The sequence below is a fragment of the Pholcus phalangioides genome, unplaced genomic scaffold (assembly GCF_987345545.1).
Source record: "Pholcus phalangioides strain wild (caught in Gottingen) unplaced genomic scaffold, Ppha-v1.0 ptg000015l_1, whole genome shotgun sequence".
NCBI lineage: Eukaryota > Metazoa > Arthropoda > Arachnida > Araneae > Pholcidae > Pholcus > Pholcus phalangioides.
In genome coordinates, this window is record NW_028301608.1 from 69,145,945 (window position 1) to 69,163,227 (window position 17,283).

General features: G+C 35.5%; 1 protein-coding gene across 1 annotated transcript in view; it reads left to right on the forward strand.

Annotated features, from left to right (window-relative positions):
* The first annotated feature begins 3,778 nt into the window (after positions 1-3,778).
* LOC149076614 (zinc finger-containing ubiquitin peptidase 1-like) overlaps positions 3,779-17,283 on the forward strand; it is a 31,530-nt gene continuing 18,025 nt past the window's right edge. Inside the window, exons 1-3 of the mRNA XM_089244233.1 lie at positions 3,779-5,016; positions 8,203-8,271; positions 8,372-8,635. Coding sequence (XP_089100359.1) covers positions 4,218-5,016; positions 8,203-8,271; positions 8,372-8,635 — 1,132 coding nt within the window. The 5' untranslated portion in view covers positions 3,779-4,217. The remainder of the gene's footprint in view (positions 5,017-8,202; positions 8,272-8,371; positions 8,636-17,283) is intronic.

Sequence of the window (17,283 nt, forward strand, 5' to 3'; positions counted from 1 at the left end):
AAATGATTGTCCCGGGCCCTACTTAACCTTGCGGGGCCATGGCGACCATTATATATTGCATATCACTGTGCCCTTCCCCCAGAACTTGTCTATGTATGCCTTGCACGGGTGGAACAGTGTCATCTTAGCACTAACTCACCCGAGCCTGGCGAGGTCGTCTTCAAATTTTCTTTAGTATACATGTAAATTCATAGGCAGACCATTTTTAGTCAGGTAGGACCTCAGAAAAATCTTGGCCAGACATCCACTCTCGCCTCAGGTAGCTGTTTAAGATCTGAAGTTCTCTTACATACCCAGAAATTTTTTCTGCGGGGAGAGAGGAATCTATCCCTTTCAATGACCTTGTGCTTTGACTACACCCAGCATAATGTTAATTCTTGCCTTCGCTCCTCTGGACCATTTTATCACCCCCTCAGAAGTTATTGGCTGACAAGGAGGAAAAAATTTAAAGTTTGGGAAACTGGGCTGATCACTTCTCCATGGTGTCAGAAGTGTTTCAATCATGTGGGTGATTGTCTTGAGCTTCACATAGGAAATTTTTTATTTCTGAATCGATTCTGGAATTATTTATTCTAATAATTCAGGATTCTCATCAATTTTGGAGTTATCTCTATCATTAATTCTGAATTTTCGATTAGTTTTGGAATAATTTCTTAATTAAATTTTAGATTTCTTTCATTTATTTTAGAACTATTTCCTTCATTTATTTTAGAACTATTTCCTTCATTTATTTTAGAACTATTTCCTTCATTTATTTTAGAACTATTTCCTTCATTTATTTTAGAACTATTTCCTTCATTTATTTTAGAACTATTTCCTTCATTTATTTTAGAACTATTTCCTTCATTTATTTTAGAACTATTTCCTTCATTTATTTTAGAACTATTTCCTTCATTTATTTTAGAACTATTTCCTTCATTTATTTTAGAACAATTTCCTTCATTTATTTTAGAACTATTTCATTCATTTATTCTAGAATTATTTCTTTTATAAATTCCGAAATTACAGTATATATTTCTTCTTGCATAAATTCTGAAATTACTTTTTTCATTGATTTCGAAATTATTTCTTCAATTAAAATTCTCTGGAATAAATCGTTTTTCAATGTTTTCAACTATTTTCAGAAAATGATCAGCGGGCCGCACGCTGAAGCCCTCTGGTATAATTCCATAGCGGTTTCTTCGTTTGTCACATCTTTTACTCTAAAAACAACGATTTTTCTCTCCTCGTCATTTCTGATTACTTTATAACAGTAATTACTAGGAAGATCCTCCATTGCGATCAATGTGATTTGGTCCTGAGAAGCGCCTTTTGTTAAATTAATAAAATTAAGCGCAAGATTAAAAATTAGTCAAGTATTTTACAGTAGAAAAGTATTGTACTGCATTAATATTTTTTATTTTTTCAAAAGAATTTTTTTTTTGCTTGATGAAGTCTCAAAATTTCCCACAAATGCTAAGAAATTTCCCACTTGGCCAAATTTTGGCCAATTTTTCCCACGAATATGGGGAATTTCTCACGAGTTACCATCACTGATAAAGAATGACACGACATGGAAAGAGAAACTAGCCAAGCAAAGGGAAAGTAGCTAAACAGACAGCGCTCCGGCAACCTTCGTTTCGCCCAATCAAGGCGCAGAATCTGGACTCTCGAACATTTTGTCTGTAGATATGGTGAACTTGCGTTTTTACCTCCGCAACCCGTCACGTGATCCTAAGGACAATGCTCAACGCAAAGGGGAGAGTGTCGCTTAAGGAATTTTCCTTAGCACGTTCCTTACGATAGTTCCTTATCTAACGACAAGCGCGGAACGGGCGTTATATAAGGAAAGTGGGATTGTTCATCCCCTGTTGTACAGTAATGCAAGCTTGATGTATTATCTTTTCCCTATAAATACCTATAGTCCGTTTCAGGTTAACTTTGCAGTGAAGGGGAAGCTACGAGGGAACCGCATCACTCGTTGCTATGGGAACGAAAGCCTCTTAACCAATGTATCGATGCGCAGCCTCGGTAAGGTATGGCCGATTCTCGCCAATCTCACTGAGAAAAATATTTTTTACGTGTAACGTAATTGCACAGTTAAATTAGTAATAATTATAGAATTAAAAGAAAACCACTGCCGATACCTTCAGAAATTAAAGTGAGGTTTTTGAAATCATTTGTTTTGTTTTTTGATTAGAAAATGTTTTAAAACTTAGAAAAAAATAATTATCTTCTATCAGCGTGTCACTTACTCTTCACTGATGTGCTGTAAGTAACACTAAAAATTTCCAAAAACAGTGATATGTTTCTGCAATATTTCCCTTCCCTCAGCTGAAATTTATTTACAAAAAAAAATCTAAACAATATTATGAAAGCAACGTGTAATTTTAAAATACTGTATATTAACCATGGCTCTCAAAAACTTGGGGATTTTTAATTTTTTCTTCAATTTATATGGAAAAAATTAATGTTAAATAAATTAAGAAGCAGGTTAACTCTGTTTTCACATGTAAATGCAGGAATAGCACCAAATAATAATAATGATACGGAAAAGTTTAGAATTTTTTTACTCACTTTTCTTGCCGAAATTTCCGTCACTCGACCTCCCCACTTCTCCTAACGGTATACGTTGATGACACTTGTTTTCCCGACAGCTTTAGTCTTTTGTTACGGTTGATGTGCTGCTCATGGTTATTACGGATTATTCTTATGGAGTTTTGTTTACAACGAATATTCAAAAATCAAAAATATAGTATTCAGGAATGGAAGAACAGAGAACTTTAACGTGGCTATCTCTGGTGAAAATTAAGACAACTGTCACATAGCAGATGAAAGCCCAAACCACTGTGGACCCCCCCCCACCACTCATTTATTGTATCTGAAGAGACGCTATAGGCAAGGGGCATGAGGAGAAACAGGTGGGGGGAAGATGGCGTCCGTTCGTGTGAGTGGAAGTCGCGATTCTGTCAACACACTCCGTGATCGGAAACTAAAACTATCCCATAAACATAGCAAAAAATAAATAATTAAAAAAAGGAGGATCTATAACCAAAACTTCTGCACCCATAGAGGGTCTCTCACAAGTCACAATAGTATCGGCACTCTCCTGGAAGAGAAACACTTCTTGTAATCTATGAGTGAATATCTGAACTCACCGAAGCCTATTTTTAGGAGAAAATAAAACTGATTGAATATTCGTTTTTATGTAAACCTACAACTGCATGTAAAACTGAATGAAAAATTGTATCGTTATGGAAAATTCAACCAAATAACGAAAAAAAAAAAAATGTATATATACAGTATATAATTGTGTAACGAAAAAAAACACGACAGTGATATTGGCGGGGAAAATAACTAGGATATCGCGCCAGAGTGTCGTTGCCGTTGCTATGGATTTTTAATAATGGTAACCAATATTTTTTATAATTTAAAAATTTTAAACAAGTAAACATCGGTTCAAAACGACTTTTTTTAGTATTTTTTTCAAAATCATAGAAAAAATTGAAATATTATGTATAAAGGTTCATCTTAAACCTCCGATATATGAGAACTATATTTTGCGACGAAGGAATACACTCTCTACCTTTCTCTTCACTGCAAAGTTAACCTGAAACAGACTATAGATGCTTTGCTTTCTTTTGGCGATTATTGGTAGAGTTCCATATTTTCACAGTCAAAGTCCAATTTCCCGTATTTTTCTCGAGCAAATATGGTCAGTCCAGTTAGGAAGGGAGAAACGAGCATTGGTTGGCTGATATTCCTCAGCCTCAATGGCTAGATTTTTATTTTTGGCTAATAATAAAAATTTCTCGCGAGTTTGAGTGCATAAATGTATTTGTTTGGAATTCTTAAAATTGCGCACGGAAATGATTTGAGAAGAGTCTTTGCCCCTGTTTCGGTCTCTCCGCTCGATCGGTTTTGTTGCTGGCAGTGAAGGAACCTCGGAGGATGGTCATATTCGTCGCCGCCGGTGTTTACATTTTTTCGTTCAGCTGAGTTTAGGTAATATCTCAATAACTCTCTACCAAGTAAAATTTTTACGAAAAAAGACGAAAAAAAAAATTGTATCTATTTTTGTATTTATGCGTGTGAAATATTTACGTTCCTTCAATATCTTCCGTTTTTCTATTCGGAGCGTGTATACGATGCTGTTTAGATCTTCTCAGGATTTATTAACTTGATTGGCAAGGAATTGATGTATTAATTGATATTCGCATCGTCTCTCATCCCGAATAATGGCAGCTAAGCATCCCGATCCCCTGTGTTGCGATATATGTGGCCAGGAAGAACTTACCGAAGACGAGATGAGAGCTCACATAGTTGTCGCTCACATAGAGGGAGCGATCGCGTGTCCGTTTTGCGATCTGGGAGATATATCAGCCGAAGAGATGTTGTACCACGTCAATTCTGCGCATTTGGAATATCTCGGACCCATGGATGATAACGTTAGATTTATTATCACACCGAGCGAGTCGATCGAAAAGCTCTCCCTCTTCGATCGATCCCAGAGTAGCAACGGTGTGGCCGGTGGTGCCGAAACGTCGCCTCAGCGATCTGCTTTGTCGTTGAATCTCAATCCTGAGAAAAATAAGCTCGACCTGATAAGCCCCCTTTGCAGTAATCAGACAGCCTGTCCGTTGTGCGATTATAAGAACAAATCACCGACGAAGCTCCAGGAGCATGTTAACCGCCAACACTTTGACCTCACGAGCCCTTCCTTCCCCGATTTCATCAGTCAAGATGGACTTGGCAGTCCGTTTACGTGTCCCCTATGCGACAGGAACTTTGAAACTAGTCCAGATCTGGAACTCCACGTCAACATGGAACACAACGATGTCCTCAGTCCGGTCAGGTCTATGCAAACTACTCCCTGCGACGAGAATTCCAACGACTGTTGTCCGGTCTGTGGATGTTCCAATTTTGTGTGTGGATTAGAGTTGGCATCACACATCGAAGAGCATTTCAATTCCAGATCTCCTAATGGATTGGTGTCGCCCAGGACGCCAATGCGTTTTGGCCCTCTTGGTGGTGAAGGTAAACTCTATTTTCAAATTCATGCACTTAGCTACTCTTCCCTCCTTTCTCTTCCTTCTTTTTTTTATTAGTTTGGATTGTTAGCTTTTTTTTGCACATTCAAACAGTTTTTATTTGGCGTAGATTTTGTTTTGCATGATTTCATCAAAATTTGTTTTCATTGTAAGTTGTGGCCGATTGATTGTAATATAGCCTGTTAAATGTTTTTAGTTTTGTTATGTTGTACATAAATATGGCGGGAAAAGCAATTTGATGTTAACAATCGCGGGTGGAGATATGAGTAGGGGTCAACATCTAAGATGTGAGCAGGTGACCCAATATGCATATGTAGACTATAGGCCAACATTGAGTGGCCACTTTATTATGACTAATTTGTAGGGATGGCAAAAACCAGGGTTTTTTAGACAAAACCCAACCCATTGGGTTTTTTCAGGGTTTTTGGGTTCTTCTCAAGGTTTTTGATAACCATAAGGAAAGAAAGTTATATATGCTGGAAATAAATATAATAGACTGTAATTTATGGCAATTATGTATATAAGTGTATAATTAGCACAACATTAAATCAAAATTGATAAAAATTTTATATGGTTTCATGTATGCTTAAAGTGCTGCAACCAGAGTTCAAACACATCTAGTGGAGAAACACTGTTTCCAAATGATAAGAAGGAGTATAGCAGTTTATTAGAAGTATCACTAAAAAAACAAAAATCCTAACAAATTATTTGTGAGCTACTAAATTCTGAAACAGATCAATCTTATTCTCTGAAAAAATAGTGTAGGTTAATTTTCTTCTATATATATATATATATATATATAACTTTGCTTTACCTGAATACTAAACAAATTATATTTAGATAATTTTAGTTTTTGTATTTATTTGCAACACTTTAAGACATCCATACAGTCCACTTACTTTTAAGAGGGAGGAAAAGGGAAAAAATTTATTGCACCTGTTAAGTTGAAAAGACCAGCTGCAAGCCATCTGATCTCTTATTGGATAGAGTTTACAGTGACATACAAATCGCACCAATGAAAATTCTTTCCATTTTTCCTTCAGCATTATCTCCCTTTCTCCATTCAAACTACTTTGACCAGTTTCATCAACACCTCAAGTCTGGTCTGGACTGGATAATGGATGCTTTCCCTCCTGGATACCACATTTCACCATTTCTTTCTCTTGCTTAGCTAGACAAGTTGTATGTATTGGATAAGAACTGTCCAAGTTCTAAAATTTTACTTTGAGTGAAGTGTAAATTTTGAATTTTGGTAGTAAAATTTAGTCCGCGATGCCAAGGACAGAAGGTTCTGGAAGAAAACTGTCCATTGAATGGACTATGGTGAATAAAACTGATAACAAATGGCAAGTGACTTGTAAGTTTTGCAATACCATAGTTGGTGCAAAAGTGAAAAGAATCCTTGCTCATGTGAATAAATTCAAGAAATCGGAAGCTCATTTCTTGTTTTTTCCATGTTTATCAAATACTGATGACAATGAATCTTCATGCAGTGCAGGGATATCTACTTCATTGAAAAGAAAGCAACTTCTTGAAGATGATGTTTCTACATACGAAAGTTCAAATACTATTGTGGATGCTGTAACATCAAAAGTCAATAGGACAATTTATTGTTAAAACAAATGACCCCCAGAGGTTAGTTCTTGATCAAAAAGTATCCGAATTTTTTAATGCTAATAATATACCTTTTAACATAGCCGATAGGGATGCATTTAGAAAAATGGTTAATGCTTTGCATCCGGGTTATATCTCTACTAATAGGAAGCAATTAGCTGGATCATTATTAGATGAGGCAGATAAAACTGTTGATATGCTAATGGCAGAGGAATCGAAAAATTCAACTATTACTCTGATGTTGAATGGTTGGTCAAATGCAAATGCTGACTCCATTATCACAATGAGTATCCACACTGGCAATAGCACCCACTTAATAGATGCTGTAGAATGTGGCTCACACAAGAAAACAGCAGAATTCTGTGTGGAAATAGCTGAAAGGGCTATAGATACTATCAAGCAAGAGTATAATAAAAGTGTTTTGCTGATTTTTGTGATAACAAGAAGAAAATGAAAAATTTCATGATATAATTGTCCAATACCATCCACATATCCTTGCTTTTGGCTGTTCCGCCCATTTTATGAATCTTGTTAAAGATATCACCACTAAAAATGTGGTAAAATATGTAGTAGAAATACAAAAGTATTTTAGACAACACCATAGACCACTTGGGTGGCTTATGGAAAAAAGATGGACAAAAGCCACAATTACCTAATGAAACACTGGAATTCTGAAGAAACTTGCCTTTCCCCATTCATCCATAATTACCAAAAATACATAGAAATATCCATTGAACATTGAAGAAATTGAAAAAAGCATTGTGATGTTTTTTTAGGTAATAAAGGATTATACTACTACCCCACTCGGGTGCTCGCCTACTATACTACTGTCTCCTTTCCTTTTTTTTTGTGCTAGCCTCAACAGTGTGACGCCATAGCTCAATTGTTGGGCACTCACTGTGGATGCATTGACATCATCATCCTGACCTTTTCTCAGACCTTCAAGCCTATATCAGCTTATTTTAATGATTCACATGATATAAAAAAAACATATATGTACTGAAGTTGAAAAAGAATTGAAATGATTTTTTTCATAAAATTAAGAAAAAATAAATAAATGTAGGTAAAACAGTTTTAAGTTAGTTTTATTGTCTCAGATCGTCAAGAAAAACAGTTGAATATAAAATAAAGTGTGGTATCAAAGTAACTAAAGTTACACGAATATTGTTGTTCTTTCATTCATTGTCTTACATTGTATGATTCAGGAGTAATTTTTGTTGTTAAAGTTGCTATTACGTTTTAGTATCCACGTTAAAGGAGAGTTTGAATGTTAAATTTTTCACAGTCACACAAAAGTAATTTTTAAAGATATAATCCAACCTACTCAACCACAGGAATGGGGTGTCACTTGAAACATTTGATTGATTGATGTGACGCTTTATCAAGTTATTTTTTAAAAATATTTAAAATTAATTTTTTTACTATAATTTATTTTGCATGCTTTTCCCATTTTGATCAATATTTTCATGGACTGTTTCAATTCTATTTCATACACTGTTTCAATTGTATTTCATACACCATCTCATTAATGTCCCTTTATTTTGATGAATGTTTACAGCTATTTATCTGCCAAATGAAACTCCAAGTAAAGCAATTGAAAGTTATAGAGCAAAACCAACAAATAAAGGTATTTTTGTTATGAGAAGAAAGAAAACAGCTTGCATTTTTTGTAAAATTCAAGATAAATTTATACCGTTTTAAAATTCTCTTTGGTTTGCTATTTGCAGAGTCCAGTGCTGATCATCTTCTTGCTTTGGAAATCGAACGGCGTGAACGGGAGGAATTAAAAGTAAGGGAACAACGGGAATTCCGCATACTTCAAGCTCAATATGGCATGGACAATCAGGGAAACTTCAGGGAACAATCTATAACTAATATGCAACGTGCTGTTTATGCTGGAGAAATGAGTGTTTCAGATTATTATAATCGCCAAGTAGAACTGTGTATTGCAGAGAGAGATGGTGTTGATGATGGACATTCTTGCACAAAAGGCAAGTACCTTATATATTAAAATTGGCTAACTTTTTTCTTTTTGAGTTATTCAATGTGTACCATCTAATTTTTTTTAGAAAAAAAGTAAAATTTTTGATGTTTCAAAAGTTATTTGGTTTTTATTTGAGTACTGTATATACACTGAGAACTGTATTGGATTTCACTTCGTCCCTTTCACTCCCACTGGGACAAACAGGACCCATACAGGTTCAAAAATTGGTAGTGAAAGGCAGGGCTTGACAAATCGGGAAAAAATTTGAAGGCAAGATTGTGTATTTTTTGACTTGCCCAGAACTTAGTGACCCCTTTACAATCATGCTAGTAGACACATTGGCATAATTTCTGATAATTTTGTGCTGTCCTTCGACTTCAATTAAGTTATGATTAATAAAAAATATTAAGCATCAATTCCAATTTTTTTAGTCTCCTCGGATTTGTCCATCCTCGGTGAAAGGGTTAAAGACTGTATGGATGTCAAGAATTAACCAGCGTACAATAAATTTGGCTGTACCAAAAAAAAAATTGTTTGGATCTATTGTATCTCATAAGGGTCACATTGCTAAGAACTACCCATACTCCATTGATTTGCAATGAATAGATGGTAAAGCTTCCATGCAGAAAACCAATCTGCAGGCCTAATTACTTTGTAACAGAAGGGGTGGCACCAATTGTTGAATTATGGCATTATATTTAATAAAAATTCATAAAAATGGAAAGATGTTTTCATTTTTATTTTTTGTATGATATCAATAGAAATGCTAAACCAGTTTCATCTTCGCAGAAAAGAAATAATTTCCTTAAACAAATAGACATAATTGCCTTTTCCCACTATGTTTTACCCCAAATATATAGCCCCAAGGCAGAATATGCAGAAATCTGCACCATACCTCAACCTCGCAGAAGAATCAGTGCTACTGTAGAACAATCTGTAAATTTAAAAAAAAAAATGTAGAAAACACTATTATGGGATTTTTTACTGCAGAACATTTGCAGTCAGCCGATGGTTTGTTTCAGAACAGTGCAAAACATTCTGCTTTGGAGCCATATAGTTTCAAAGCCTTAGCTTTAAAACTTCTCAAAGATATTTATTTATTATGATTTATTCATGTATTGGGCTGTTGAATAGTCTTTACTTGTTAACTAGGAGAAGGCACTTCAATTGCTTCATTATGAGGACTTGAAATGGATTGACTAGGAATAGAGGCTTAAAGTCCAATTTGCACCATCTTGTGGTGCAGCATGTTTTACACGTGGTGAACGAATGCGGATGGGCTTCTCCCAACTTGCACTGACCAGCGTGGAGGATTATGGCCAAAAACCCTATAAAAAGAAATATGAACTCTGCAGGGCTCCCACTCGTCCTACTTTTCATGCTTTCCTACTTTTTGGTAAAATGTCCTACCTTTGTCCTACTTTCTAGTTTTTGTCCTACTTTTCCACCAAATCCTATCAACAAAATTTGTGTAATTGATTTTAATTGAGCAGGGAATCATTGATATATTGCCAGATATTACGAATGTTGGAGATTGCAGTTAATGATTCTGCCAAAACAGAAATCATTTTTAAGGTTATTTGGGGGGGGGGGGGGGGGTATGTGAACAATTTGGTTTATTAATTTTTAATTTGCTTAGTTTGAGGGTTCAACAAGTGGAGTAGTCATTAAAAACTTCTGTCTGGATGGGAAAAATAATTTTGTATTTATTACTTTGTGGTCTTGGACAGTAACTGACATTCATCATTGAAAATTATGGTGCAATTAGTGAGATGCAATCAGTTTGCATTGCAAAACAGGGCGCGGTAGCCTGGACAATAAGATACTCGCCCAAAGTACGAAAGGATGTTTAGAGGTGTCGCGAGTTCGATACCCGGTTCGTCCTTGTCAGAAAATTTTCCTGACACAGGGGTACAACAGAAACGGCAACATGACCACAGAAAAAAAGGACCACATTCAGGGGTTAGCGCACCAACCACTCAATGAGTATAAAAAAAAAACTAGCCTGCCCTTTTCGGAATCGGCAATAAATTATAGGTCCCTGTCTAATTAGCCCTCATGTGCAGAAAATGACGTGCGACAAAAATGATCAAAGCAGTTGGATACATAAGCCTATTCTAGGTTTGGTGATTCTGATGCTACCAAATAGTATTCCATTGTCTTCTGTATTTTTAAGGCATGAAGACATTTGCATTGATACCATATGGCATCCACTGATGCTATATTGCGATTTTGAATTGCATCCATATGTTGTTATTGCATATACTAATCTGATATTTATCCTTTCTTTTGTATTAGGCTGTATTGAAATTTTTGGGTTTCTTGAAGCGTATGTTTGTTGTTGTTGTTACTTACGTTTGTAAGCCTCGTGGCATACTCTGTGGAATATGAGTTGTTTCTGTCTGACCCAAATAAAAAAAAAAGGCATGAAGAGGGATAAACATTATTTATAATGTGCTCAGCAAAGAGTTAGAAATGAAAGTGCTTCATTTGTCAAAAGCGATTACACTGGCATTGAAATGTAAACAAGACCCTTTAAAAAAAGAATGGTTCACCTTGCCTTATTTACATTGGATCTTGTAATTTACACATTTTGCATTGTGCTTTTGAAAGTGGTCTCGAAGGAGCATCATTCTTAAAAAACTGACGTCTTCAAAATTTGTTGTGCATTGTTGAAGAGAGTTGACAAACTCTGCACTTTGGAAGATTCCAAAAAAAAAAAGAATGTAATATATATGAGTAGAGACAGAAAAGAATTATCTGTGGTTGCTAGTATACTGTTTTGGCCAATTAGTTTTGTAGCCAAGTCATTTTGCTTTAGCTTGAGTCAATCTTATAGGATACCGAAATAGTGCTATGAAAAAAAAGTTAATTCAAAATTAAAAAAAAAATTTTTTTTAGGGATTTTTTCATTGTGCTATGGTTAAGTTGTCTAAGGGAGCTATCCTCCCCCTTCCTACTTTTTAGTCCTGCGTTTTCCTACTTTTTCTAATTTTTAAAAGAGTGGGAGCTCTGAATTTTTCTATAAACTAAGGTCTTCAGTTCCCAATAGTCTGAGTCAGGGCCGTCATTTCAACTTTTTCCAGGGGGGGGGGGGGGCAAAGAGCATGTACTAAAGGTACGCATATATATATATTATTTGTAGTGTATTTTCAAAAGCCAGGGGGGAGCAACGCCCCCCCCCCTGCCCTCTCCTAAATGACGGGCCTGGTCTGAGTGCCCCTGGTTATGGCAGCAACCAGCAAGACATGAAGACAGAGGGCGCTAAGAATCTTGTTGGACCAGGCTGCCATAACATGATGACCTTGGCCACGTATAATGGGCGATATCTTTCATCTGAAAATCGTTTACAGGACTTGGAAGAAGAACAGGAAAGAATAAATTGGGACATCTTAGGTATCTGTGAAGTAAGAAGAAAAGGAGAGGAGAAAATCGAACTTCCCAGTGGACATGTATTTTACTGCAGAGGAACAGATAATGGAATCCTAGTGGAGTAGGATTTCTCATTCATAAAAAGTGGAAAAAATCACATTGTTCAGTTAGATAGTACATCCGATATAGTTGCAAAGCTGGTCATGCAAATATCAAGCAGATACTGGATACAGATTATACTAGTCTATGCACCAACAACAAGCTATTCTGAGGAAGAATTTTATGAAGAATTAGATGAGATTCATAGTAAAGGAAACCATCATATCAAAATAGTAATGGGTGACTTCAGGGCCAGAAATGGAGGAAGAAGAAATGGTGAAAGCTTGGTTGGAAGTTATGGTTACGGTGTATGAAACAACAGAGGAAACCGACTCGTCGAATTTGAAGAAAGGGAACAGTTATGCATCATGAATTCATTTTTTAAGAAGAAACCCTTTACAGAAGAAAGTGGACCTGGAGAAGCCCAACTGGAACAACTAGTGAGATAGACTACATCTTATCTAATAAGAAGCATATGATCCAAGACTACAATGTTCTCAACAAATTCAATACAGGAAGTGATCATCAACTGGTTAGATGTAGAATAAGGCTTAATTCTAGAATGGAAAGAGCAAAACTTATCAAAAATAGAAAAACTGGCATCGAAATATGGTAAAGCTTCAAGAACATCTATATCAATTCCAGTTAGAGTTGAAGAACCGATTTGATTTGCTATATAACACCACTGAGGATGAACAAGATGTCACCATGATGAACAAAACTTTAACCACTACCCTAAAAGAAATAGCAAAAGAAGTCGCTGGAGAAAAAAGAAATCAAACCTGTGAAGAAAATAACAGAAGAAACATGGAAACTGATGAAGGGCCAGAGAGAATTTCAGATTAGGAAGAATGATCCTAAATCAGAAGTGGAATATGCAGAACTTTGTAAGACAGTACGAAAGCAGATTAGAGAAGATGTCAGGAAGTTTGATTGCGATATTGTAAAGAAAGCAGTGGAAGATAATAGGAGCAGTGGAAGATAATAGGAGCTTAAAATCAACAAAACGAAAACTGCGTTGGGACAAAGGAAATTTTGGCACCAAAAAGAAAAGATGGAACCATAACAAAGGATGGAAATGAAATTATTAGTACTGTTGAGAAATTTTTATAATACTCTGTACAAATGTAAAGAAAAGGATTGGAACAGAGGAAAGGGAGCAAGAAGAAAAGAAAATGGAGCCGAATTTGTACAAGTGGCACCTGTGCTGAAAGAGAAAGTCTACAAGGCTATAAGATGTATGAAAAAAGGGAAATGCCCAGGTTAAGATGGGATTTCCATAGATATTACTAAAGAAGCAGAAGAAAAATTTGCCAGTATGCTAGCTGCTTTGTTCACAAATTGTCTCACAAAATCGGATGTGCTTGAAGATCGAAATAACGCAGTGATCTTTCTTTACAAAAAGAGTGAAAAACAGGATATCAAGAATTATCGACCAACCAGTCTCTTATCAGTAATTTATAACATCATCACCAAAGTGCTGACATGTAGGCTTGAATCCATATTGAACGAAGCTCAACAAAAAGAACAAGCAGGATTTCGAAGTGGATTTAGTACAATGGGTCACATCCAAACAATCAGGGAACTCAGAGAGAGAGACAAGGAATTATTATTGTGTATGGCCTTCATTGATTTTGAGAAAGCGTTTGACTCTGTCTTCACATCTGCTGTTGTTAAAGCTCTAGATGTAATTGGGGTGGAGAAGACTAATATCAATATTATCAAGAAAATATATGACAAAGCAATTGCAACAATTTGTTTGGATAAAGGAAAAGCAAAGATTAAACTCGGAAAAGGAGTCAGACAGGGTGATACTCTCTCACCAAAACTCTTTACCGCTATTTTAGGAGAAGTATTCAGAAAAATGGATTGGGCTGAAAAAGGAATTAAAATAAATGGAGAATTTTCTCAACCATTTGCATTTTACTGATGACATTATTGTTATCAGCAGTAATCCAGACCAACTAGAAGAAATGGTTCAAGAACTAGCGAAGGCAAGTATTCAGGTGGGCTTGAAAATGAATCTGCAAAAGACTAAAGTTATATTCAACCCCTATTTGTTGAAAAGTACATTCTTGCTCAACAACACAAAGATAGAAGTAGAAAGCTATTTATACCTGGCACAAGAAATTACCATAGACAACCGAATCATTAATGAAATAAACAGAAGGACCAGGATTGAATGGAGCACTTTTGGCAAAAACTGTGTAATTCTGAAGAGTCACATGCCATTATGTCTGAAAAGAAAAATGTTTAACCAGTGTGTGCTACCAGCACTGACATGGAGCTGAAAAAACATTTACAAGCAAGACAATACAAAGGCTACAGACAACACAAAGGAGCATGGAAAGGTGTATGCTAGACATCACAACGAGAGACAGAAAACGAATCACTTGGATGAGGAACTACATAAAGGTATATGATATAAAGGAAAGAATTAAACGTCTAAAATGGAATTGGGCTGGATATATTGTAAGAAGACAGGAGAACAGATGGATCACAAGTATTCTAGATTGGTACCCCAGTGGTGTTAAACGTCAGAGAAGGCGTCTCTCCGCAAGATGGATCAACGAGATCATCAGAAAAGTGGCTGGAGTCAACAGGATGGCTAAAGCACCAGACAAAGCAAAATGGGAAAAATTTAGAGGAGACCTTCATCCATCTGTGGATTGAAAATGGTTGTTGATAATGATTCATGTATTAAATTTTTATTATCCAAAATGGATTCAACCCCTTTATTTTGAATAAGGGAGGATCTGTAGTATTTCCATGGTATGAAAGGTGATGGAGCTTTTTGCAGATTAGATAAAAATATTTATGTCTCTGTCATCAGACAGTTATATGAATGACTGGACAAAATATCCAACATTGTTGTGTAAGATTCATCTGATATTCTCCAAATTGGAAGACAGACTACTACTACTACTTCACCGCACACCAACTCCAGTCATATATCGCCATACAGCAATTTCCAACCAGTGGAGTTGGGTGGGAAATGAAGGCTCCATCCATCGGTGGTCGCCCTAGGTTCGGTAGGTAAAGAACTTGCTTCTGATGTTCTATGCCCGGATTCGAACCCATGGACCTTGATGGTAACCTTCATAGTGGAAGACGAGCATCTTTACCACTGCGCCACTCGGGCCGATGGAAGACAGACTGAGGCTGATAACTGCACAAAAAATAAATAAATAAATAAATAAATAAATAAATAAATAATGCAGTAGTAATTAAGCCTGATGCAATGGACAATTTAAACCCCAAGAGACCCACCCCCTCCAATACAACCAGGGAATGTATCACCAACTGATTCTTAACAACCGATCATCCATACTTAAGAGTCGGTTCGTACAAAGCACATTAAAAATCAAGCTTCAAATTCAGCCACGATGTGATTGCTAAATGTAATTCCTGAGGTGATGTGACGATTGACAGGCTGAAAAATTTCTCTTTTGGGGAATTTCGCCACTGACCAATAAGTGCCCAACTGAAACAATGTTTTGACAAGATGGAGGAAAGAAAGGAATTTTTTAGAACAATGCTATGGCAAAAAAATGTTTTTTATTTAAAGAAATCCAGATATATGCAGTTGAGAATAAATTATAATATTATTGAAGCCATGTTTCAGTGAAAAAATTGAAAAAATGAAAAAAAATTGAAAAAATTGAAATGAAAAAACTTATATATCCAATTTCACCCAATATGATTAATCCATAGATTCTTCCCACGCCACTGGAATGGGGCCTTTCCAGCCTTCCCCAATGAGGGCCATGCAATATATGTTACGGTAAAAGTGATACATCGGTTATTATGCATTGCCAATGGCCATTTCAGTAAGTCTGGTAAATTTTGTTTGTATACCATGAATCTATCACATTTGTAGTGCATTATGCATAATTCTCAGTCTAGGATGGTGCACCTGAGTGGCACAGTGATAAGATGCTCGTCTTCCACCATGAAGGTTACTATCAAGGTCCACAGGTTTGAATCTGGGCAAGAACATCAGAAACAATTTCTTTACCTACCGAGCCTGGAGTGACCACCGATAAATGGCCCACCCAATTTTCTTCCCAACTCCAATGGTTAGAAATCACTGTATGATGATATATGACCAGAGTTGGTTTGGGGTAGTCTAGGATGGTGAATGCAATGAAAAAGCCTTTATCGTGTATACATTACTTAAGCAAAGCTGACATTACAAGACTGAAAATAATTTTACTTCACGTTTCTTTAATTAAATTGAGTTCTGTGATAAAGTGCATGTGGTACTGTACATATATTGCATAACTGGTTCATAGTTAAATGAAAATAGTTCTTATTAGATAGATAGTACAGTGATATAAAAATTAAGATCAATTCAAAATAATAAATTTTATATCTCTATGTAATATTTATATTTTGGCCGATTAGATCTTCCTTTCACATATTTTGTGTGAGAAATTCAATTTTCCTCAATTTTTAAACTAAAAAAAATTTCAAATCTATAACTTATATTAAAGCAATAAAAGTTGGAAAATTATTTGTGACATAATGAATCATGATATTTATGAATTCAAATTTTGAGAATTATGCATAGTCACTGGTAAATGTGATAAATGTAACAAAATATATCAAACTATCAGGATGATCCAATATTTTATCACTATTTCCAACATATAGCCCATGTGTGTGTACTGTATATAGACTCCAACAATGTCTTCAACTCTCCCACGCAACCTTCAGATATCTTTTTGATAACTTAAAAAGTTAGACAAATTTCTTATTTGACAATAAAAATGCATCTGTTAAATACTTTTTCATTTTCTAAAATATGATCATAAATATGAATCGCAAAAAAAGCTTCTATTAAAGAAAGAATTTACATTTTGCATGTAAGAAAAAATTTGTCTACTAAGAATCAAGCTTAACTATGGAGGGGATATGATTCTTAGTTAAGAATGTGGTTGTGAAATTGCCTTTCACTTCTTAGCTAAAGGTTGAATCTGTAGTTAAAAAACACATTCTTATTAAGAATCAGATGGTGGTGCACCCCCATCACTTTACAAATGAAAAATAGTTGTTAGCCAAACATTTTTTCCCCAGAAAGATGGTCTATAATAATTTTTCCTTACTTCGACCCCCTTTTGTATCACTATGTAAACTGATATGAATTCTGAAAATTTTGTATTGTCCTTAAACACCAATTAA